Raw genomic sequence first — 24,603 nt, forward strand, 5'->3', positions numbered from 1 at the left:
TGAATGTCGCAAGGAACCTGGCGCGAAATGTGTCCCACGTTGTCAGGGTTCGCTCTTGGTTCTCGAACCAGGTACGAGCGGCGTCTTCCAAGGCAAAGTACGCATGTCGTAGCTTGTCTTCGCTTGTCCAGCCATTGAAATGGGCGACTCGGTCGTAGGCTTCGAGCCAGCTTTCCGGGTCTTCACATGACGACCCGCGGAAGGTTGTCGGCTCCTTGGGCTGCCGGAGAAGGATGGGCGCAGACGTACGCGGTCGGTCATCGTCGCTGCGGTCGATGTTGGGATCTGGGGCTGCCTGGTTTTTTCGAGAAGGAGCACGTACTCTGGTTGCAGTCCCTTCTGCCTGCGGCTCGTTCGACGATCCCGGCTTTCTTTGTCGTCGTCCTCGTCGCGGCTTGGGCTTGGGTCAGCGCTTCGCGGGGGCGTCCGGATCATGAAGAAGCAGCACCTCCACCAGATGTCACGTGGTCGTGACGTCGACGAAGACAGCAGTCGGCGTTTGCAGGATGAAACTGTTTATTTGGCCGAACTTGTGGCCGGAAAATGAGAACTAGAACTACAGCAATACACGCTGTACAATGATAGCGGCGAACAGGGCGTCGTCCGTCGATCAACTGACAAGCGGTCAAGCGCGTCGGCTTTTATACAGGCGCTATGGAACTTTCCAGCAATATCACTGGTGGCGGCGTTATCTCTCGACAAAGCTGGAACATTCGCGTGCGGCGCACAATCTTAACAAACGATCTACTAAAATCGTGAAGCTTCTCGAACACTGCTTCGCGGCGAGCGTCGAGCGTTGATAACCGTCGTTGCTGGTCAAACTCGAACACACCAAAATAAAAGAAGGAGCGGGCGTGGCAATATGATTACAAGGCACGCTCGAGTGAGAGACTAAAATTATTTATAACCATAGTCAGCCAAATAAATGGAACTCACTCCAACTCGCTGAATAAATATGTTTTTCGCTTAGGACTCAGTAGGACTCATACTCGTACTAAGGCCCACCAAAACTCTCCTCGAACGGATTCACTTGGACTAAGACTCACGAAATATTTGTTCAGCCGGACTCACTCGGGCTCAGGCTCACGAATATTTTTGTCAACCGGGCTCAGTCGGACTAAGGCTCACCAACATTATCCTGAGACGGACTAACTCGGACTCAGACTCACGACTCGATATGAGCCTGAGTGAGTCGACGCATGGGTGAGATTGCCAACCTATGGCCATCGACAGGCCATCGACAAAACGGAATATTGGCATGCGTGTGCTGGTCCGTTGTATCTGCGAAGGTGACATGAGTATATTCTTGATCCGCCTCTTATGCTACACATTGACCTACACGCAAAGAATATCCGCCCCTGTCTTAAGCGCCGCTCCGTCAAACCATAGGATTCTGTGTAGGATGCCATTGTACGCGGTGAGACCTCCCACTATTCCTTAAATGCGGGTAACACCTTGGCTGTGAATGAAGTTTTCCTGTGAGTTATTACCCATGATCAAGTGCCGTGCCTCTTCGCAAACGTTTTCTAGTAAATCCGGGCTGCTTCACTTGCCATGCGCAGCTCCAGCACCTTGGTTTCGGCACACCAAGTTAGGTAGTGTCTGGCTACAATTCCTTACTTGCGACCCGCACCGAAGTTGGAAATGGGCCTAAGATATCTTAGGAGACTTGAGCGAATGGAGTTTCCGGAACATCAATTGGAATGAAGAGCCCGGCTGGTTTTACGGCTGTCGCTTCTCTAAGGTGGTAATCAAGGCAAGTGCAAGTGTACTGTTTAGCAGTCGCCGTCAGTTTTTGGCCAATATTATTTCTGTCTCACTCTGTAGTGCGTACATGTGTGTCCGAAATGACCGGATGTTGCGTCATTGTGGCATGTCTTTAGTATATCTATCTTCAGTGGTGCAGGAACGACAAGAATCTAGGTGTTTCCTTTCGTAGAAAGTTCACCCTATATAGCACGTCATTGCGCAAGCATAATAATGCTTAATGCGTAAAAGTGCGAGCCTCGAAGGAAATAATAGGACTCCTATTCAGGTCGCAGCGTCACTGCTGTGCGATGACAATCGTGCTGACAACTCCGACAAAGGCAGCACCGTCTTCATCTTCTGCATTTACACGTTTAAATGGGGCGCGAGAAAGCCAATCGCCATCCGTTTGCCACTTCCCAGATTTTAAAACACAGTCATATCGAAAGCTTGAAGCATAGGGCTTCAAGCTTCCGTGTTCTGCTTGCACAGCGATTACTTTTGAGCGCGATCTTGCCACTGCACTAGTACAGTCCAAAGCCGACATTGCTGGCGTTGGTGTGAACCCTTGTCCGAGCGTCTTCATCAAGGTGTCCGAGAGCTGGCGGCTTATGCAGGCGCTGCCACAGCTTGTTGAACGATTTTAGCTGTCCTGCGCCCCACAGCTCGTTGAACGACTTTAGCTGTCCTGCGCCTCACACGAAAGCGACATCATCTGTGTACAGGCGTATGAACGGCGAGTCAGTTGGAGGAAAGTTTCCAATGAGGCGCCTGCAACAGGCACACATTCTTAAAAATTGTCAGACTGTCTTATTGCCAGCAGCGGTGCAGCTTTGCAACGGCAGCACTTTTTACAGCTTCACTGCCGACAGGATGAAGTAGCATTTTTCCGGCTTAAGCGTTAGTCAAGCATATCAAGATAATGCAATGACGTCGTCGAAATGCACTAAGCGCGTTTGACTATGGAGGTTCACAGCACGGTGCCCATGAGCCGCTTTATAATGCCGGTGCTGAGCACAAAACCGACTAGATGTATCTTAAATTCAAGAAGTTCGTCGGGGTGTCATAGATGCTGCTTTTTTTCTCGGGCTCTTTCGTGAAATTCTAACTGCCAATGATGCCAATGAAATAACATGCTTCCGTAGTGGAACGAGGGAATTGTCTGTATGTGGTAGCGAGTGAGCGTCTTGTTTGTAGCCTGAGTGACCTTGCGGTAATGAGCCCAGAAACGTAAGGTGCGGCCTTTTTTATTCGCTTATAGTACCGGTGATGCCTAGGGTTCTTGGACGGCTGAATAATGTCATCTTGAAGCATATTTTGCACCTGACTTTCGATGGTTCTACGTTCCCGCGGAGCTACCCGGTATGGAACTCACCGCGTGGTGTGGCCGTTTCTTCCGTTTTAATTAACGCTTTCTTCGGCGGTGTTTGAAGAACTGTGGATGACGAGGAGAAACTGTCTAAAAACTATAGTCGGATACAAATTTAAAAGGCAGGAGAGGCCCCGCCCAGACGACCAAAGCGCGGCAGCCGATCGCCACGCGACTAAAGAAATAGTCCCGCTCATGCACGGCCGATGTTCTCCGAAGGCGGAGCCACCGGCCGTCCCGCTCATGACGTCACTCCCCAGTGCGCGCCCATTGGTGCAGGCTTGTGTTCATCCGCCTTCGAGGAGAAATGCCGCTCCCTTTTAAAATTGTATCCCACTATAGTTAATAAGCTCCAGCAGGCTTTGCTTCGGAGCAGGCAGCAAACTTGGACTAACATCGATGGATAGAGGTACGGGCGGCAGGCCAATCGAATCATGTTTCTTGCAAAGCACTTTGTGACCTCAGCACGTTTCTCTACGTACGCGACTGCCGTACGTGACGTAAGATGCAGGCGATGAAGCTCAAGGTGGTTACCAGACTTGCGTGTGTCCGCAATTTATGTTTAGAACGCCTGTTGCCTTTGACGAAAATTGACGAAAAATTAAGATGGTATTCCTCCATTGAACACAGCGCACAAAACATGGAGACAGAAAAGAAGGACACTACACAGCACTATCTATAATCTCAGATTTATTGAAGAACACGTACGCATATTACCATGAAACGAATACATGACCCCCCCCCCCTCCCAAAAAAAAGTGGTGATTTAATGGTTGGCAATGAGGAAATCTAATTCGATATTATGCAACAGTACACCTTTTACGCACGTGTTCTCTTTTTACAGCGAAAGCTGTTATGAGACCACAACAAGGGCCGTATTTGGCGGCGTAGTTGCCCGCCGCCGCCGCCACTGTCCGTACCCACTATTGCGCAATGGGAATCGGCATAACACGATAGTGAAACGTGTCGTCACAGAAGTAGTTGATTGCTTTAGTGCATTAGTGCATCAGAGGTTGCATAATGTCTATTGTTGTTTGCAGATGTAGCACGCCTGGTGTAGAAGCACTGATGTTGACACCTATTGGCACTTCTCCGTACCGACGACTAACGCCATGATCATGATTTAACCCTTGCGGTAGCTGAAGTTCTTAACATGCACGCGGACACCACATATGATGAATCCCTCGCAAAGATGGCATTACCAAGCACATAATAAACACTGATACTCGATATGCACTCCTTCAAAGCGTCGTGAAACGCGAAGAGAAACGTTACGCGCGTCGTGTCTTCCCTCTAGCCTGCCCGTTAATTCTCACAGGGTGAGCGGGGAACGCGGTGCGACAGCCAGCGAGCGTCGCAGAGCTATTCTTCGATATGCATGGATGCTATGTGCGAGGCTTGGACTAAAGCCACCACCTCACGGTCTGTTAAACGTTTACAATATTACATTTCTATTGCAAACACGCTGAATGGGACGGTCGTAGCAAGCCGCCGCGTTTGCTACGCGGGCGCTCGTAACATACATCCCTCCATCCATCTATCCATCCACCAATAGCACTGCGAGAGGAAAGTGTGCAAGATAAAAGACGCGTTCATGAAATCTTCAGGTGTTTGGCGGTAGCTCCAATGGTAGCTCAGTCAGCTAAACGCCCGCCAGCCATCGTCGCTGACCGAGCAGTCACTGGTTCGACTTCTGCACACGGAACTTTATCTGTATTCTTTTTTTTCTTTGCCATCTGATGGTCTTTATTTTGCTGACGTATTTCCTTGACGAAAATACGTCATGAGAGTCTTGGCGGACCCGTGCGTAAGACACTTTCGTGTTAAAAAAATTGGCCGCGTATCTGCGTGCTTCGCTGCAAATGTCGTCTAAAGACGATAGAAGAGGCGCTGCGTGAGATATGGACGCCATCTGCAATACGTCGGGAAACACGAGTGCTGTGTTGCGGCTGGTAGTCCCGGCGCAGCCGCAGGCGAAGACCGCGGTGACCAACGCGACCTGTGGGAAGCCGTCCAGCCCGAACACGCTGTTTGGCGCGATGCGCCGAAGGAGAAGAAACGTCCCACTCAACGGTACTCTCCACAAACTCTTACTTACACGTCGCATGGGTAAAACAGGAATGCCAGAGCGGCGCCCCCTGTCATTCGTACAATGCATACTGAACCGAAACCGAAACACAACATGAGCTTGTGCAGAGGGCACGGAGGAAGACAAGTTTCAGCGCAGTCGCATTTTCAGCGCACCTTAAGAAACTAGGGTTGTAACATTGTAGGGCGAGTAGGGCCAGAAGGACCGTCACGACGAAAACCTGCCTCCTCAGTCGTATTCGCCTGGAACGTTGGTGTGGCTTCGCGTTCCATCCTCCGCTCCTGGCCTTTCCACAAAGCTACTGCCTAAGTACGAAGGCCCCTACAGCGTCCTACGTCAAGCATCCCCAATTATTATATGATTGAGCCTGTTCAATCATCTACGGACCGCCGTCATCGCTGCCGCGAGACTGTTCACGTCGATCGACTGAAGCCGCATTATGACCCACCAGTTGTACCTGTTCCTTAGGTCGCCAGGAGGCCAGGATGGTGCTTTTCCGCGGGGGAGATTTGTAACATGGTAGGGCGCAGACAAGAACGCCTGCGAAAGAAGACGACGAAGACGGTTGTTGTTGGCGCTCGCGCTTGCTCGGCTTGGACCGCTGATCGCTTCAGCTGTGGCAATCTTTTAATAAACGCGTTACTGTCTCAACGTTAAACGCATACCATCAAGGTCTTTAAAATTGCGTATCTATGTATTTTCTGTTAAAGGAACACACCGCCTAATACTTACCTAGTGATGTTGCGCCTCAGATATGCGTAATGTTTGCTTTTTGATCAACAATGTACACAGTATGAACCTATTCAGCCGTTCACGATGGCTGGCCCTTGGGCAAGTGGTTCAACTTTGGCCGAGTGGCTGAATCGAGGGACGTGCCGACAAACAGAAAGACAGACAGAAGGACAGACAGAAAGACAGACCAAAATTTCTGCGTTTAAGTTCCCCAAGAAAGACTATCGTCTTTAAAATCTAAACAACAAAATACCCGGATGGAAAGAAGTTCGAACCTGAACCGTCTGCGTGGGAGCCCAGCATCCTACCTCAGGGCCATGCCAGTGCATGAAACAGCTTTGAAAAAAGACCCTATACCGCCTTCACGTCGGGACGGCACCACGTTAACTTATATAATGTAGTGTGGTAGAATAGTATTTATTTATTTTACTTTTTTATTGAATAGTGCTGGCCTGAATTTTCATGCCTTGAGCAGGAGTGGATTGGTTACTTTTTGAGTACAATGCACGTGAATAACAAAAGAGATAGCAAAATAACAAATACCAAAATTGCAACCAGACGTCACACAACGCGAATACTGTAACCAGGCGTCGCACAACGCAAATTGCGCAAAGAGTGCGTTGTTTAGTGCTTCCAACCCATTACAAAGGGTGCTGCTACAATTCTTCATCGTCATCAGCCACACCATCTATAAAGTGCACATTATGCCTTACAGGTATTTATCGGGTGCCACTGTTCTCCGCAGATTGAAGGAAAGTTGCATAAAGGCTGCTTCCATACCTCACAAATATTATGATGATTATTAAAGAAGCCCATAAGGTTATCATGATTCATTTCTTCAGCGTCTCAATAAAGTTAATTCCCTCTCGTCTCTCTTTGTCACGTTAACGTATGTTATAACGCCTGGTGGGAGATTTAAATAACAACCGGGAGTCAAACAATGCGAATTACGTAACTAGTGGGTGGTTTAAAAATTTCAACCCATTAGAAAGGGCTCAGCCTTAATTCTTCATTGTCATCAACCGTCGCATCAACAAAGTGTACATAATGTCTTTCAGATGGCACTTCGCTTCTCCGCAGAATGAAGAATAATGTCGTGGTGGGTGCTTCCAAACTTCATAACAATTAAGATTTTTGGCGAAGTGGGTACGTTGCTATAACCGGGGACAACTTTCTGTGGCAATGAAGGGAAAGCTCTGGGGCGGAGCGTCTGCACATTTACTGCTACGCGAAGTAGACCGGTTTGGCGCGCGTCTCGTAACGCCGTGGAAAGTGATGGCTAGCGTTGCATTTCGACGCAAACGCTGCTTAGCGTCTAAGGTACGGGTAAAAGGCGCGACTCTTTCACGCACGCAAAACGGAGGCAAAGTGGCAACGTATAAATTAAATGAAATACAAATATATCGCATGCGTGCGCTGCGTTCCGTCACAAAAAGCTACATCTAGAAAATGAAGGCCTTTATATATCTCACGCGGAAATACGGACGGAATTGTGGACTACATTCATTAGCGGTAGGACACGTGCATTGTGGCTCTGTAGCCTTCGCTTCACTGCCACAGAAAGTTGTCCCCGAGTATAGTGTACTTGAATCAGCAGCCACAAGAGTTTATAACGGGCTCTAGGAATGCCGCTCTTCCAGCTTTCGCTGTGAGTGTGTTGAGCTTTCCGCGCAGGCCCGGCAATTTTTTCATGATCTGGAATGCATCAGCAATTTTGCGCTTGATCCCATTTCAGTATTTTGAGAGCACCTTACATATTTGAATTCTGGAAAACAATCCCACCGTTCGCGCTGAAATTTTGTAAGATTATATCAAAATTCCTTCTAAATAGTTTGAATCTCTAAGTTTTATTACTGCTTAGGCTAACATTAAGAAAAAGACTAGAAATTCACGGCACGTGACATACGAGGACAATATTTGTTTTCTTGTGAGATGAATGTAGGAACCCGTTCTGATGTGAAGGTATTAATACCATATCACGAGGAATAAGCATGCCAAATTTCACGGTCATATTTTGTTGTTGTTTCTGTGGAAAGGTACATTTAATTTTGTACACCAGTCTAAAAATAGGTACTCAACCAGAAACAAGTAAAAAAGATACAGGGTCAATATTGCACAGAATTACGCCACGAGCTCTCATACTAAGCACGCAAAATTTTACAACAAAAATGCATCAGTTCTTGAGTATAAAGATGAAACAAGGACAGCCTCCATACGCTATCATACCCCCTTAAGTTTTGTTTTTCATTTTGCAGACAATCAGCGATTTCCGTCTTATAATAGGGAACTCCGCACTAGCATCTGCTAGCGCTCTCACTTCTCCTCCGTCTATGCAAACGTATGCGTCGGCGCTTACTATTTCATTTGCGAACGGCGACGTCGTATCATCCGTGGCATTGTGATATGGCAATGATGGAGATGGGAGTGTTCTATCATCTCGACGGGCGGCAACTTCCCCCGCAAAAGTCGCTGCTGTTAGTTTCCCAGACGAAGGCTGGGAGATATGCCCCGGACCACATTGGCGTAAGTGCGGGGGTGCTGCGAAGAGCTCGGTGCAGGTGACGGACAGTGAGATCGGCGGTACGACGGAGGAAATGGATGTGCTTACGGCTATTCGTTGCTGTCATGTCGGTTGTCAAAACAGGCGTGAGAGAAAGTCGGAACAAGGGTCCTGTGGCCAAGATAGGGAAATACGGTAAACATGGCCGTGTTCTCAGCAATGGAAGTAAAGTGTACAGAGGTCGATGGCACGCCACAAGTCCGTTTGTCACGTTAACGTATGTTATAACGCCTGGTGGAGATTTAAATAAACAACGGGAGTCAAACAATGCGAATTACGTAACTAGTGGGTGGTTTAAAAATTTCAACCCATTAGAAAGGGCTCAGCCTTAATTCTTCATTGTCATCACCGTCGCATCAACAAAGTGTACATAATGTCTTTCAGATGGCACTTCGCTTCTCCGCAGAATGAAGAATAATGTCGTGGTGGGTGCTTCCAAACTTCATAACAATTAAGATTTTTGGCGAAGTGGGTACGTTGCTATAACCGGGGACAACTTTCTGTGGCAATGAAGGGAAAGCTCTGGGGCGGAGCGTCTGCACATTTACTGCTACGCGAAGTAGACCGGTTTGGCGCGCGTCTCGTAACGCCGTGGAAAGTGATGGCTAGCGTTGCATTTCGACGCAAACGCTGCTTAGCGTCTAAGGTACGGGTAAAAGGCGCGACTCTTTCACGCACGCAAAACGGAGGCAAAGTGGCAACGTATAAATTAAATGAAATACAAATATATCGCATGCGTGCGCTGCGTTCCGTCACAAAAAGCTACATCTAGAAAATGAAGGCCTTATATATCTCACGCGGAAATACGGACGGAATTGTGGGACTACATTCATTAGCGGTAGGACACGTGCATTGTGGCTCTGTAGCCTTCGCTTCACTGCCACAGAAAGTTGTCCCCGAGTATAGTGTACTTGAATCAGCAGCCACAAGAGAGTTTATAACGGGCTCTAGGAATGCCGCTCTTCCAGCTTTCGCTGTGAGTGTGTTGAGCTTTCCGCGCAGGCCGGCAATTTTTTCATGATCTGGAATGCATCAGCAATTTTGCGCTTGATCCCATTTCAGTATTTGAGAGCACCTTACATATTTGAATTATGAGAAATTGATAACGCATTGCAGATAAAAAAGAAAACACATGTGTCATTGAGCCTTCAATCTCGTTTCTTGATAAGGAGATAGTGTTCAATTCGATTTAAATCTGATATCAGGACTCGTGCGGACTTCGTTGCAGTTTCATCATCGCGACCACATCACAGTTTATGTTTCGCTTAAATGCGAAGCATTTCTTAGCGAACCTCTGGCACTTTGAGCGTTTCTATCTACGTATCTATCTATCTATCTATCTATCTATCCGCCTACGTCTGGGTGCTCTCATGACCACCTCATTTACTTGGTGTAGACGAAAATTTGCATGAGAGGGTAGAGGATTTGACGAATATGATTGCCGGGTCATGATATGAATAACATTAAAATCCTGTCGCGTACGTCGTCAAACCCTCTCCACTAGACACGTGTGGCACATACCCGTTTACCACGGGCCGCCGTGTACGGGTATGCGCCACAGGTGATTGACAATTTATATCTACCCAGGAACGGCGAGAACAGACATTGGTCCATAAATTCTAGAGCGTTAAGGAAAACCAACATAGGCAGCGTTGACTCGACGAATGGAAGGAATACAAATTAGGATCCCCAGGAATCGAACCCAAGCATTCTGCGTGGCAATCAGGTATTCTACCACTGAGCCACGCCAGGTCTATAAACTGGTTTGGAAACAGCCTACACAGGCGTAATATCGGTGCAACGTCAATTGGGCTTGTTGTGCTGGCTATCCAATTTTACAAGAAAGCAATAAACACTACATGGTACTCCTACGATGTTACTCCTACAATACAGGCGTCATATCAGATTAACGTCTGTAGTTCCAGTCTTGGCTCCACTTTTATAGCAGTTTAATAAACATTACGTTTGTATTCCTATGATTCAGCAAGCTATATTGAAGCATTGGTCGACCCCGGAGGAATACAATAACGAAAGTTACATATGATATCCACATCACCGCACCGTAAAGTGCACTTCGTCCACCAGAACGATGCAGTGTCCTCTTCATTTCTTACGAGGCTGGGCGATGGCCTCATGCTGACCGAGGATGATGCCAGATTGATTGACAGCCGCTTTGTAGACTAGGCTACGTGCGCCACATACGCCCAGGTAGTCTACGAATACGACAAGCACCATCCACCGATGTTGGTGTACGTAGCGCTATCCAGGCCTACCAGCCTCGACGACCTATACCTCACCACGCGAAGGGTGGCTTCAGGTTCCAACATGTCGCCAGCTCTGTCGAGCGACAATTTGTCGACGAAATAGCCAAGGCATCCACGAATTCGAACAGCTCTACTATACCACTACTTCAGTACACATGGACCCCTCGTCACCACGATCATGACCGGATCCTATAACAAGTCATGACCTGGTGCTCACTGATATCGGTGATGATGCCCTTGTTCAAGAACTCTCAAGAACTTGCATTCATGCACACGGGTTCGTGAAACGTGCGTGCGTTCTCGGGACCCGTATAAGCACTACATATCAGCTTACCGCTTGTGATGTTGGTAATACCCACGTTGCCATTGGCAGCGTTACCCAACCGTAAATAACTGGTTATATAACACATACGCGGCTCTTCAACATATATGTGTGCGTATAAAATATATACAAATATTTAGCGTGATTTTGTAACGTGTCGCTCAGTAAAAAAAGTTACGCTACAGTTACCTACCCGCCGCATGCTTCGCATAACATCGCCTCCCACGGTACGTGGGATCTGCCGAATTTTTTGTTTCTTTTTATTGCTTATTTTTGGCATAAATCTTTTGTTGCAATACGCTTGCCCAAAATTGTTTTCAGCGCGCGTGCTATTTGTTCCCTCGGCTTAGTCCCCTGTTCGCGCTGTTTCCACGCAGTATCATGTACAAACTTCAAGACACTCTTCCGTTCAATAAAGGGTATCGTAGGGCAGATCAACCAAAAAGCGATTCTCTAATTCCATTGCTAAAATTAACAAAGACTCGATGAAACAAAACCGTGCATTCGCGAGCGCGTAGGTGTGCTCCAAGCCATTTAAAAATGTCGCAGAAGGCTGCGCCTCCCAGCGTATGCGCGGGCTCTTTTGCATCACTGTTTCTGGGAGTACGTACTTTATATAACTATGGCTAGATCGGTTCAATATAATCACTTCCTACCATTTTCATACATTTTCTTTGCACATTTTCCCGCCAAATGCTTTTGTAGCGTAGGTATGGCTGTACATTGTCACCACGTTCCGCACGTATTTTAAGGGCGAAGCAAATCGGAGAGAAATGCGGCTAAAAGCAGCGTATTAATTTCATTATCGAAGCTATCATGCATTACGTGAGGCATGATCTGGTTAGAGCCGATTCTAGGCACGACCTTGCGACCACTCTCTAAACGAAGGTTACTAGATCAGCTTCAGTTTGAAAGCTGCGCGGCGGCGCGTGTCCCCTTCTGTCTCCCGCCGCGTGGTGGCGCTATTCACACACTCGGCCCGACTTCCCGGCTCGTGGAAGCACGTTGCGCAAAACGTTGTTGGTGCTGTGGTGCTGGGCTTTGTTCATGTGCTTTGTTCATGATGTTGGAGTCGCCTGACGTTATCAGTGGCGTTGTATCGTGACCAACCGACATGCCGCGTTGCTGCGTGACCGGCTCCTAAAGCGGTTACGATTCTCAAAGATCTGCCGAGAAAAGGCATTTATTCCGGACGCCTAGAGGTTCTTCAAATCTTCAAGTCTACAGCGTGCCATTCCACGACTGGACAAGCAGCTCACAAGGTCTTGCGTTTTATGCGATCTCCATTTCGAAGACAGTGACTTAATTAAGGAGTTCGTGCGCAACATAAGCGGTGGCGATGTTCTCAATCCGCGCGACAATTGGGCGCTCAAGGACGACGCTGTTCTCCGTTTGTTCCCCAACTACCCTTCATACCTGTTGAAAGGCGCGCGGAAACGTAAGCAACCTGCTGTGCGGACGGCGCCTCTCGTCAAGGTGCGCAAAAGGCAAGGTGATGGCGATGTTAGAAACATGTGCGATGATGGAAGTAACTCCACTGTTTGTTGAGCTATTGTGTCGCTTTATAGTGAGCTCGTGAATTTGGCAAAAACAAACCCAATTCAAGGCTGGTATCTTGATGTTGTTAACGCCAGTGTTTTGTACAAGCTCATAATTGAAAATGCTGTGCCTATGGTTGTAAAAGGCTGCTGTAGTGTCTAGGACACTTACTGTTTCTGTGAGTGCCATTGGGGGACTTAAGCCGTCGGTAGTGTACGCCAAAAATGAAAATGTTGACGTGAAGACAGTTGAACACTTTAAGTGTTTATTTGGGTATTTAAAGAAATTGAAGTTCTGTGAAGCTGCCCTGCCAAATGGTACTCTTCAAAGCGGGCGTGGCAATATCAAAAACTCAGTGGCTACCGAGGATGACAATACATGGCGACGAAACACGTGCGCAACTTTGTCCCTAAATTCCACGTGTCATGAACGCAAGCTGCTAGGCAAGCTGTTTTCGCAGCGCTCGAACAGGTGAAAACACAGGAAACATAGACAGAAGAGTACTCAGGTGAAAACGCTACGGCGCGAGCCTATTCATGCTACTTTGAAACGATGAAAAGGCAAGGCAGGATATTCTTCTCATGAAGGAGCAGCTCCGCACATTGCCGGATTCAAAGAATAATGAAGTTCTTCAAATACTTCCAAAAAAGCAGCAACATGTGTTCAGTAAAAGCAAAATCACAGTTTGGAAGGTGCTATGGCCAAGAGTAGCTGATGAAGTGTCTCCTCCTTCAAATCTCCACAAGGTGTGGGTTCGAGCTAGTTGGTACTCCATGATCACCACTTCTTGCGCAAAATTTTCTAAGACGACGGACGAAACAGACACGGACGGGCGCAAACTTCCAACTGAATTCATTATTAACATGTGCCCTAAATATATACAAATATGACTATGACAAAACAAACACCAATGCCACAGGTGTGCAGTGTGTCAGCGCGCATCAGCTACTCGCTCCCCCAAAATGTAGTGACCCTTCCAAGAAAGACATTTCCTTCTGTGTCAATGAAACTGACGTCATGCTCACGCAGTTGCTGCCCTCCCGTTGCACACATGTGGCATTGGTGTTTTTGTTTTGTCATAGTCATATTTGTATATGTTAAGGCCACATGTTAATAATAAATTCAGTTGGAAGTTTGCGCCCGTCCGTGTCTGTTTCATCCGTCGTCTTAGAAAATTTTGCGCAAGAAGTGGTGATAATCTCCAGTTCGGAGGCCTACATTTTATTATCTGATATGCAGTTGCGGCCACTTCAACCTAAAGCACGATTGCGTCAAAAAATGAGTCGAATACCATGTAAATCGCTACCACCATGTGGCACTGAGGTGCATCGGAGGCACCTAAATGACAAGAGCCATCTGAGGCGTTGTGGTGAGCTTCTCGTTGATGAGATAAAACTAAAGCGGGCCATGACATTCAACAAAGTCACCTACAAAATTGATGGACTTGTGGACTATGGCGATGGGCAACCGACAGGCATGGATCAGCTTGCGGATCATGGGCTAGTACGCATGTTTTTCCCGCTTTTTGAACACTGCGTACAGCCTATTGCTACATCTGTCACGAAAGGAGCTGCACCAGGAAACGTCCTGTCCAAGCTTGTAATCAGTGCTGTTATAAAAAATTTACAGGGGCTTAGCTCAGCTATGCCAGGATATACGTAGCGTTAGCAAAGGTTCAGCTGATTATTCTTAGCTTTCCAGATTGTCTAGGATTAGCTTGATTGTCATGCTTACTGCTGCTCCAATGACACACATTCGGCCCCATCGTTCAAAACCGGTAGACCTGGCGGCATGGCCGGGTAACGATACCCATTGGTAACGCTAAAGAGTGGAATGTTCTGCTTAACGTTACAGTTCTTCCACGCTGTACAAACCCGCGCCATGGTTTCACCCCACTCAGGCGCCGCCACTAAAGTCAACGTTTCACGCATGGCACTACTTAGCGGAGTCAAGTCTTTCATGTACCATAATCTTTCACACACATCGCACACGTATCCAAACGGATTGTTTACGAAGTCCGTCTCGAAGGTCTGAGTCGCATTGGCGCGTTCGCTAAGTTTCACAGTATAGGCAGTGGATCGGCGAGCCTTGACGTCATCGACAGCGTCTTGTTGTTGCTCCTGCAGAGGTGGTCGGGCACGTCGCTCAGCATCGTGGCGACGCCGCTTTGCTAGACGTTCCTCGCTTTCCTCCAGTGTTTCCGCAGCACGCTTAACCATCCTCTGTTCATTCTTTGTACACTGAACGGCTAATTGTCAGGCAACTACTTCGGGATCCGATGATATAGGCTTCTCGGCTCTTCTGCGCCGTTGAGCAGCATTTGCGCTGTCCTTCTCCATGGCGTTACCCACCTGCAAACGCCAGTCAGAGGCGCTATCAAGCAACACCAGCGCTTTTTCAGACGGCGGCTGCACAGCGAAGGCGAATAGCTGCGCCCGCCATGGCTACGACGTCACCCCTTTCGAATGCGCAGAGCAGCAGCGGCGAGTCGCGCGCGCCGGCGCCAGTCTGTCTGCCTGGCTACGACGCCAATCCTCCCGCTCTCCGCCACCAGCAGCGGCGCGCCGCGCGCGGCGGTGGCGGAGAGCGCGTGAGATGCCGGCTCCACACTCATCCTCGCACATGCGCAGCACGGCTCAAGATGACCCATGCGAAGTCGGCTCCGGTTAGGCAAGTGTAGCTAACGCTACAAACCTCCATAACCACGGTGCTTCTGCGCTGGCTGTCATAGGTGATGGAGCTGGCAATAACCGCTCCACGTGGAGGCAGCTCGCAATATCTGGGAAATTGGATTCTGCATTCCACTTCATCGAGCTGCCCTTAGAACCATTGCAGAATATCTATTTTATCTGTGATATCCCACATGTCATTAAGTGTATTCGAAATAACCCAAAGAAACACCCTACGTAATGGTAATAGCAAAGGGCGCACCACAAAGGAACAAACCTTTACCAATATGTTCTCTCACATTTACGCGGGTGACCATCAAATCAATTTTCAACATTAGGTTGACACGAGCTCATGTGGCTCCCGACAATCTCCGTAAACTAAGCGTCTGTCTTGCTACGCTGGTATAGTTGGCTTAATTATCAATGCAGGATATTTTCTTGGAAATTTGAACAGACAGGTATTTCTTTATGAAGACGAAATTTTTTTTCATCCAACAGCAGCACAAAACTAAAAAAAAAGTATTTTCCCAGTTTCTGAGAATTGTAGCTTCCGCAGACCAGGACAGATTTTAATAAAACTACGATGCTGTCTATGAGGTTTATTTTATGCAGAATTGTCCACCTAACAGTACAACGAAGCTGCAACTCAAATGGGACGTTTCCCCAGCTTCCGGATTCCCAGAAAACTGATATGCCAAGCGTTTCTTTGACAGTTCTTTGGCCGTTCTATATCAATTGGAATCACTGTACCGAAAAGCAAGAGTGCCGTGCTTCGAACACAGCGAAGGAACAAGGGCATCCATGACCTTTTTGATGCCTTGAATGTCAACTTGCCGTCCCATTGAATCTGTCCATATTTCTGCTAAAACTTTTGCTCATATCCCTCCTCGTGTCATTCATCAGGTCATCAAAGATTTTTTTGGCTGTCCTTAATACGACTGAGAGAAATGCTGTTTGCAGTGGCCTGAAGCTGTTTGCATCACAGATAATCACACAGGCTATGCGGGTAACCTTGCTGTCAACACTTGACATAACTGAATACTTGTTTAGCCAGGGTGCTCACTATATTTTGACAGCTAAGCTTAACCAAGATCTTCTAGTGGCGAGTGCAAAGCTGTGATTATTCAAGTTTAATAGAACTGACAGGTTGATCTAACATTTTTCAGCGTCACTTCGGATTAGTGCGCTCATTTAGCGGTGATGAATCACATCCAACAGTCGTGAACTTAACACAAATATCCCAACAAATATCCCTACACCGATCAAAGAGCTCTGCTCGGGAGCGTGGAAGGTGTACCAAGTGCTGTGCTTGTTGGTGCTCAAGATACTGTGGGAAGGACGAAAGAAGACGGTCGCTTGAATAGGGCCAAGTTGAGTGATCTGATTGAGGCTAGGATGCGTAACTAAATCAACCCAGGGGGCTCCCGTCAGCGCGAAGAGAGCGACCACGTTGATTTCAAAGAAGTAGACAAGCGCATCTGAGTCATTTGTACGCAAAGATGTTTACCTTGCGCTTTAGAGGAGCTTCAAGGAAGGATTTTTTAAACATCCTTCGAGAAAAATGCTGCACTTTGTGAAAATTGCGAACCGCGCATTTTCACATTCTTTGAGGGGGGATCAAGCTACATCAAACGTCTTTGAGACCTTCCTTGAGAGCTGGAGATGGAGAACATCGATCATCTTGGATGCGTAGAGCATGAGGCTGCCTTTACATGTCAGGTGCTTAATTTTATTATAGTCACCAGGATGCACTTCTACGCTAGGGATGTGATTCGCGCCTGGAGAATAGCGAGAAATCCACCGTGGCAAATAAAAATGCCCGTTTACTGTAGATAAATGCGTTATTCATGACCATTTGGGTGCATAACATTTTTAGTACTTTTACGGAGTAATAATTAATTTATTGAATCAAAACACAAGCTCTCTTTCATTCATTCGTGCATACTCCGGAGCAAGCAAAGAATACGCGAAATGAACACGGAGTCTTGTAGCTTACGGAAACATGGGAATCGACATCGCTGGCCTTAAACGATGCCGTCAAATAAACAACCTAATTAGGAGACACCGAAATGACAACGATATGGCTATTTTTGCGTTGAGCAGTTTAACGGAACGTCTAACGCGCAATTATAGCTGAATAGCAGCTCAGTCCATACCCTCGCATTGCTCTTCGCATTACCGCCGATGTGTAGTTAAGGTGCATTTTATTCGCCATCCCTGAGGCCTGCACGTCTATCTTATTGCGGAGGAAATACAATTCCGTGTGCAAGGAAATGTGCTGGAAACCACTCGAAGCAGGCAGCTGCAGACATCCGCCGAAGCAAGCGAGCGCGGTTTTTAGTGGCCGCAAGAGGTGGCAGCGCTACCCCTCGAGATGATTCGAAAGGGGATACAGTTGCGGGCGCGGCTCGGGAGGAGCTTGCTTCTGAACAAGTAACGTTGATCATAACTATCTTCAAATGCGCAGAATCACAAGGCAGAAGCGCTTTTTATTGCCAGCAGATGTGATATGAACTAAAATGGAAGTTAATAGTAAAAACTGGAATGAACCGTCAGAAGGAATTTCGTGCGTGAACACTGAACCTTTGCCGTACTGTCTAAGCTGGTTAAAATTCTATTCACTGAATCAGCGTCGGTCATGCTTAGTTGCTTGGATATAGCAATTAAAAAGTCATTTACACAACTGAGGTCCTTAAGGACCCCTTGATCAGCAAGGTCACAAATCGGGGAGTAGAACCCCCTGTTCCTATTTCTTTGGGATTTGCGAAAAATGCATATATAGGCACCGAACAAACGAATAACGCCATGTGATGTTCTACTTCAATTTTTCTTCCAGTGTTCGTCTGAGTGTATGCGCAACCATTCCCCCCCAGAAATGACATGTTCCCTCCATAAACAAACTAAAAGGTAGCCACGCGACATTTGCCCACGAAAATTCAAGTAACAGCCAGTCACGTGACTAAAATCAAAACATAACGCAACAGATAGTCACGTGACATGTCCAGCCAAGTCTAGCCATACATAGTGCTTCTAGCAAAAGCTTAGCGTATCTAGCAAAACCTTGGCATTACTAGCAAAGCTTAGCTTGCTCGAACACTAGCTCCGATTATGTTTCCCGCCTTGCGCCACTTGTGCAAGCTGCGCACTTTTAACACGAAAGTGTTTTATGCCGGGGTCCACCAAGACTTCATTGACGTATTTCCGTCACGGATATGACGTTCTTAAAATGTACACGAACATAATACAAAGAAAAAAACCAGAAGAAAAGTTCCACAAACACGGAAAATATGGGAATCGAACCCATGACCTCTCGGTCCGCGACGATAGATCGCCGAGCGTTTAACCCATTGCGCCACAAACGCATTTGCAAAGAGCGACACAGACGCGACTTATATATCTAACACTCCTTCGTGTACCTGCGCTCTTGCTCGGGGCGGTGCCGCCGCCTACGAGCAGAAAAGAGAAGTACTGCATTATGACACTAACGCGCACCGACAGTGAACGCTTCGGTGGTCTCAGCACTACGACGCCTCGATGCCAGCATTCGAAGGGACGCTGGCATCAAAAGCACTACCAACGCCACCTAGGTGGCGTTCGCCCTACTCAGCACAGCGGAGCGTGGCCTCCGCAATTAGCTCTGAAAATGTTTCCGAAGTTGATCGCGAAGGCTGCAATTGCGACGCACTATACGCGCTGATTTGACTCGGTGACGATTCAGTTACGTGCTTTCTCTTTCGCGTTGTGCTAGCGTGTGCAGCGTAGTGCGGCTTCCATATGCACCAACGGTGTTTCTCTCCGCTGTCTACTGATATGAGTGTGATGGCACCGACTACGAGAACTGCGGCATTAAGCGCCGTCGAAAGACAACGACGTCGGCGAGCTAACGTCGCGTGCAGCGATGGACGCGCCACGGGGGAGCGGAAGGCCTTCGCGCGTTCACGGCTCAAGCTGAGAACTCTGCCTCTCGCTTTCCAGAAGTTGACCGCATCGCGACCCAACTGGCTGCCACACACACACCGAACCAAGACCGAAATGATCGTACCTTCGCCGAAGCGACCCGCCAGCGGGACGCCGCTCGACAATACGACGCAGGATGCCCAGCACCCCTACAGGATGGTCCACGACCCGCAAATCATGCACCCTTCGCTGCAGCGGACCGCGAGTTCACCAAACGATTCATTGACAACCCGTTCGGTTTCGCCTGCACGGTTTGCGAACGCCTGTGGTTCACGTGTGGTTTGCGCGATTCTCCGGCGCGTGCAGTGCAGTGTCTCCGACTATGTATCCCGGTCGCGAGTCTTTCCAAGACTTCCGCTTATGTGCCAACTGTTTCACTTTCGTGTTCTATACCGATTCCTGTATCAGAGGGATCAACCACATTTTTTACAGCAAAAGCTGTTATGAGATCATTTCACCGGCCGTTTTTGGCGCCGTAGTTGGCGCCGGTGTCCGTAACCAGTATCGCTCGAAATAGGAAAAAAGAACGAAATAGGAAAAAAATTCCAAGATGGAACGAGGTTCGAACCTGGGCCCTCTGCATGTGAGCCCAGTATTCAACCTCTGAGCCATGCCGTTTTTTCTCTTTACTTCCGGTTTTGCATCACATAAATGGGGACAACAGAATTATGTTACAAGACACCACAAACATTTTAAATCATATTGTTTGTTATCCAGTGATTGACGGTAGATGTGTGCCTACATGTCTGAGCCATGCCGGTGCTTGAAACTGCTTTGCAAAATTGTCCTATACAGGCTTCATGTTGGGAAGGAACCCCATTAGCATATGCAATATAGCGCGGTAGAAGAGTAAATAAGCACCAAGCGTCGCACAACGCGAATTATGTAACCAGGCGTCACACAATGCGAATTGCGCAACGAGTAGGTTGTTGAATGCTTCCAACCCATTACAAAGGGCTCTGCCGTAATTCTTCGTCGTCATCAGGCACAACATCAACAAAGTGCGCATAATGCCTTACATGCGTTTAGCAGTTTCCACGGCTCTAGGTAGAATGACGAAAAATGGCGCTGTGCCTGCTGCCCTAATTCTCAAAAATTACAATGATTTATAGCGTGGTGGGTTCCTCGCAACTGCACTTGTATTGGTTGCAAGGAAGCCCGTAAGCGCATGATCCATTTCCTCGGTGTCTCACTAAAATTACAATGATTTATAGCGTAGTGGGTTCCTCGCAAGTGCACTTGTATTGGTTGCCAAGGAAGCCCTAAAGCGCATGATCCATTTCCTCGGGGTCTCAGTAAAGTTCTTCCCCCCCCGTCTCTTTCCCACGTCAGCCTATGTTATACAGCATGACGGGAGAGTGAAATAACGACCGGGAGTCACCCAATGCAAAAACATAACTGGTGGGTCGTTTAAAGCTTCCGACCCATTACAAAGGGCTGAGCCATAATTCTTCATCGGCATCACTCGTCGCGTCAACAAAGTGCACATAATGCATTACAGACGTGTAACTGGCACCTCGCTTCTCCGCAGAATGACGAATAATTGCTTAGTAGGTGCTTCCCAACTTCACAAAAATTGTGATTTATGGCATAGTGGGTACCTTTCTAGTGTACTTGTATTGTAGCCCCAAGACAGCTTACAACGGAACGCTGCTTACAAGGAACGCCGCTTTTCCAGCTTTCGCTTTGACTGTGCTGCGGTTTCAGCGCAGGCCTGGCGTTTTTTTTTCAAACCTAAAAGCACGCTCTTCTTACAATGAGTTCTTAGAAACATGTCCGAACTTGATGTACCTTTTCTGGAAAACAATCCCACCGTTCGCGCTGAAATTTTGTAAGATTATATCAAAATTCCTTCTAAATAGTTTGAATCTCTAAGTTTTTTACTGCTTAGGCTAACATTAAGAAAAAAGACTAGAAATTCACGGCACGTGACATACGAGGACAATATTTGTTTTCTTGTGAGATGAATGTAGGAACCCGTTCTGATGCGAAGGTATTAATACCAATATCACGAGGAATAAGCATGCCAAATTTCACGGTCATATTTTGTTGTTGTTTCTGTGGAAAGGTACATTTAATTTTGTACACCAGTCTAAAAATAGGTACTCAACCAGAAACAAGTAAAAAAGATACAGGGTCAATATTGCACAGAATTACGCCACGAGCTCTCATACTAAGCACGCAAAATTTTACAACAAAATGCATCAGTTCTTGAGATATAAAGATGAAACAAGGACAGCCTCCATACGCTATCATACCCCCTTAAGTTTTGTTTTTCATTTTGCAGACAATCAGCGATTTCCGTCTTATAATAGGGAACTCCGCACTAGCATCTGCTAGCGCTCTCACTTCTCCTCCGTCTATGCAAACGTATGCGTCGGCGCTTACTATTTCATTTGCGACCGGCGACGTCGTATCATCCGTGGCATTGTGATATGGCAATGATGGAGATGGGAGTGTTCTATCATCTCGACGGGCGGCAACTTCCCCCGCAAAAGTCGCTGCTGTTAGTTTCCCAGACGAAGGCTGGGAGATATGCCCCGGACCACATTGGCGTAAGTGCGGGGGTGCTGCGAAGAGCTCGGTGCAGGTGACGGACAGTGAGATCGGCGGTACGACGGAGGAAATGGATGTGCTTACGGCTATTCGTTGCTGTCATGTCGGTTGTCAAAACAGGCGTGAGAGAAAGTCGGAACAAGGGTCCTGTGGCCAAGATAGGGAAATACGGTAAACATGGCCGTGTTCTCAGCAATGGAAGTAAAGTGTACAGAGGTCGATGGCACGCCACAAGTCCGTGTTACGAGCACATTATCCACTGGTTGGCGTCGATTGCGATCGAGCTCCATACGCCGACGCAGGGAAGAGCGGCGATGCAGGCACATTAAGCTGGGGCGCCGGTGGTGGTGGACTGCACGCTGCAGTCGATGGCTCGTTATCAGGCGCAGTGGTGACGTTGCAAATAGCCTGTGGTGACAACTTATGCGTCACTGGAATTCGACGACGGATGTCCGATGTGTGGTTTATAGACCGCTGCTCTGATTCGGGAAACGGCAATGCCTGGCGGATTTAATGCTACGCTGCACAACTTCGGCGACAGAAGTCATTGCAGCTTCATGCGGAGTCATGAGGAGGTTGCGCATCTCCTCACGAGTGACTTCGCGAAGGAGCCCAAGCAAAGAACGTTCACTGCCAGCAGTGAGAGCAGAGACTGATCGAGACCTTGTTTGACCGGTCGTGGTAGCTGCACTGTTTCTGTAATGCTCGTCGGATGGCTGTGGCCTTTGTGATGAATTCCACAGCGGTTTTAGTGCATTGCGAAGACCGGCAAATAGTTTTCTAGCTTCAGGCATCTCAGTATCAGCACGGAGAAAGAGGCGGTTTATGTCTTCTGCAAACATGGCGACACTGATTTTGCATCGTTATATGCGACTCAATGAATTGTTCAGGGAGATCTCGATGATCCCTGTTTGCAAATAACCGAAAATGATTTGTCGAAATTAATTCCAGGAAGACAACGTGGCTTCTCGGTTCTCGTACTGCGTACGAGCGCTGCCCACCAGGGTATGGTACGCGCGTAAGAGTTTCTGCTCTGTGGTCTAATGATTCGCCTAGGCGACTCGCTCATACTCTTCAAGTCAATTCTTGGCGTCCTCATAAAATTCACCGGTGAAGGTCTCGGGAATAGGAGGCTGCTCAACAGTTGCCTGTGAAGCTCCTCCAGTTGCCATATCTTTAGACGTAGTCCTTGGTTGGTGAAGTTCCAGGGGCATTGCCTCGAAACTACGGGCTCGCAGACGCAGAATATAAGGGTGTACAGGTGTATCCACAGCCGGAGCGGGTTGAGAGAGGAAGTGCCACTGCATAGAAGCGTCCCGAGCATCAGTTGTTGAAGATTACTATCCGCACCAGTGTCGCAACGCAGACAGAAAAAAGACACAGGACTATGGTGTGGCAAGGAAAGACAGGGTTTGTATTTAGAGATGTTCCCAAGAGCACATATTGCAACGTCGTTTTCTTCAGATGAGCGATAACTGGCGCTCGTGTTCACCACTTCGCTGTCCTCGGCCCCGACGCCATTTTTTAGCCATGACAGTTTTCTACAAATATTGGGAAGGTTACAAAACCATTGCGGTACTGCCTTGGTCCATCGGCCGTACCAGCTTTCGCGGTTGAAACACAAAAATAAATAAGTCCCCATGACACTACCAATCCAGCTACCGCGTTTGGGTGTGGATGCTTATACACCGACCTGACCATTATAGCAAGTGGTGCAACGATGAGCCACAACAAAGAGCCAACCCAACGTCAAGGTTCACTGAGATGGAAACCATTCGCATCACACAAAGGGCATGGCGCGGTGTCACACCTGAGGTATCCATCTAAAGCGCAATAACACACACACATATATATATATATATATATATATATTATATATATATATATATATATATATATATATATATATATATATATGATAACGTAATTAGCAATTCGTTATTACTTTCTTGCGTTTATTTCACTTAGAAGATACATTTCACACATTCATGTTCATCGGAGGACATTTTAGGGCAGGACCTTCACAAGGGTTACTAGTTTTACAGGGAAAGCTGTTTAGATCAGAACAAGGACCGTTTTGCGCGCCGTAATTGTCCACCGCCGCCGGGTCGTGGTTGGGTGACATTGGGCAGACAAAAGTTCGGCGTTGTTTTGCGATGCTTCAATATCTCAAAAGTGTGACAATGGCAAATGACATTTGACACTGAACTTGGGCTTTTTCACTTATTAGAAAGTTGTACACACTTCTGCAACGCCTTTCAATAAATGTCCCGCCTTGTCTTCTTCGGATATGCTGGAAATCTCCTTGCCTCCCGAACCTCAAAATCCCCTGTGTATACACTGTACAGGTCTGTCCTGGTGGTGGTGAAAAACACTTATTATAAAAGAAAAAGAAAGAGATGTTGGGGGCCAAAGCATGACCTCGGTACATGGTCGGCGTCCCTAGTCCGGGACACCGCATGACGAGGCCCCGTCTCGCGCCCGTCGCACCAGAGCCCGTTGCGACTCCAGTGAGGAGCAGTTGAGGAGGGCAGTCTCCCATGCATCTCGTGAAGGGGTACCCCCCCCCTCCCCTGTCCTGGTGACTGAGCGCTTTATGCAAGAGTCTGCTCATCAAGGTTGTTTTTTTCTGCTGTGTTACTGAAACACTTCGTTATATCCTCAACAAATATCTCCCATGTCAACAATATGTCTTCATGATTTTCGTACCAGACGACTGTAACACCGGTAAGGTGAGAAAGTTGGGAGGCAGCATCCCATTTGGTGTAGTGGTTTACCCGCTTGTGGTGCTTGAGGCATG

At 47.6% G+C, this 24,603-nt stretch overlaps 1 protein-coding gene across 1 annotated transcript in view; it reads right to left on the reverse strand.

Annotated features, from left to right (window-relative positions):
* Positions 1-2,270: 2,270 nt before the first annotated feature.
* The window catches only part of LOC119376711 (uncharacterized), a 40,926-nt gene continuing 18,593 nt past the window's right edge, over positions 2,271-24,603 (reverse strand). The window contains exon 3 of the mRNA XM_037646456.1: positions 2,271-2,434. Within this exon, the coding sequence (XP_037502384.1) occupies positions 2,271-2,434 (164 nt within the window). The remainder of the gene's footprint in view (positions 2,435-24,603) is intronic.

Source organism: Rhipicephalus sanguineus, unplaced genomic scaffold (genome assembly GCF_013339695.2).
Source record: "Rhipicephalus sanguineus isolate Rsan-2018 unplaced genomic scaffold, BIME_Rsan_1.4 Seq209, whole genome shotgun sequence".
NCBI lineage: Eukaryota > Metazoa > Arthropoda > Arachnida > Ixodida > Ixodidae > Rhipicephalus > Rhipicephalus sanguineus.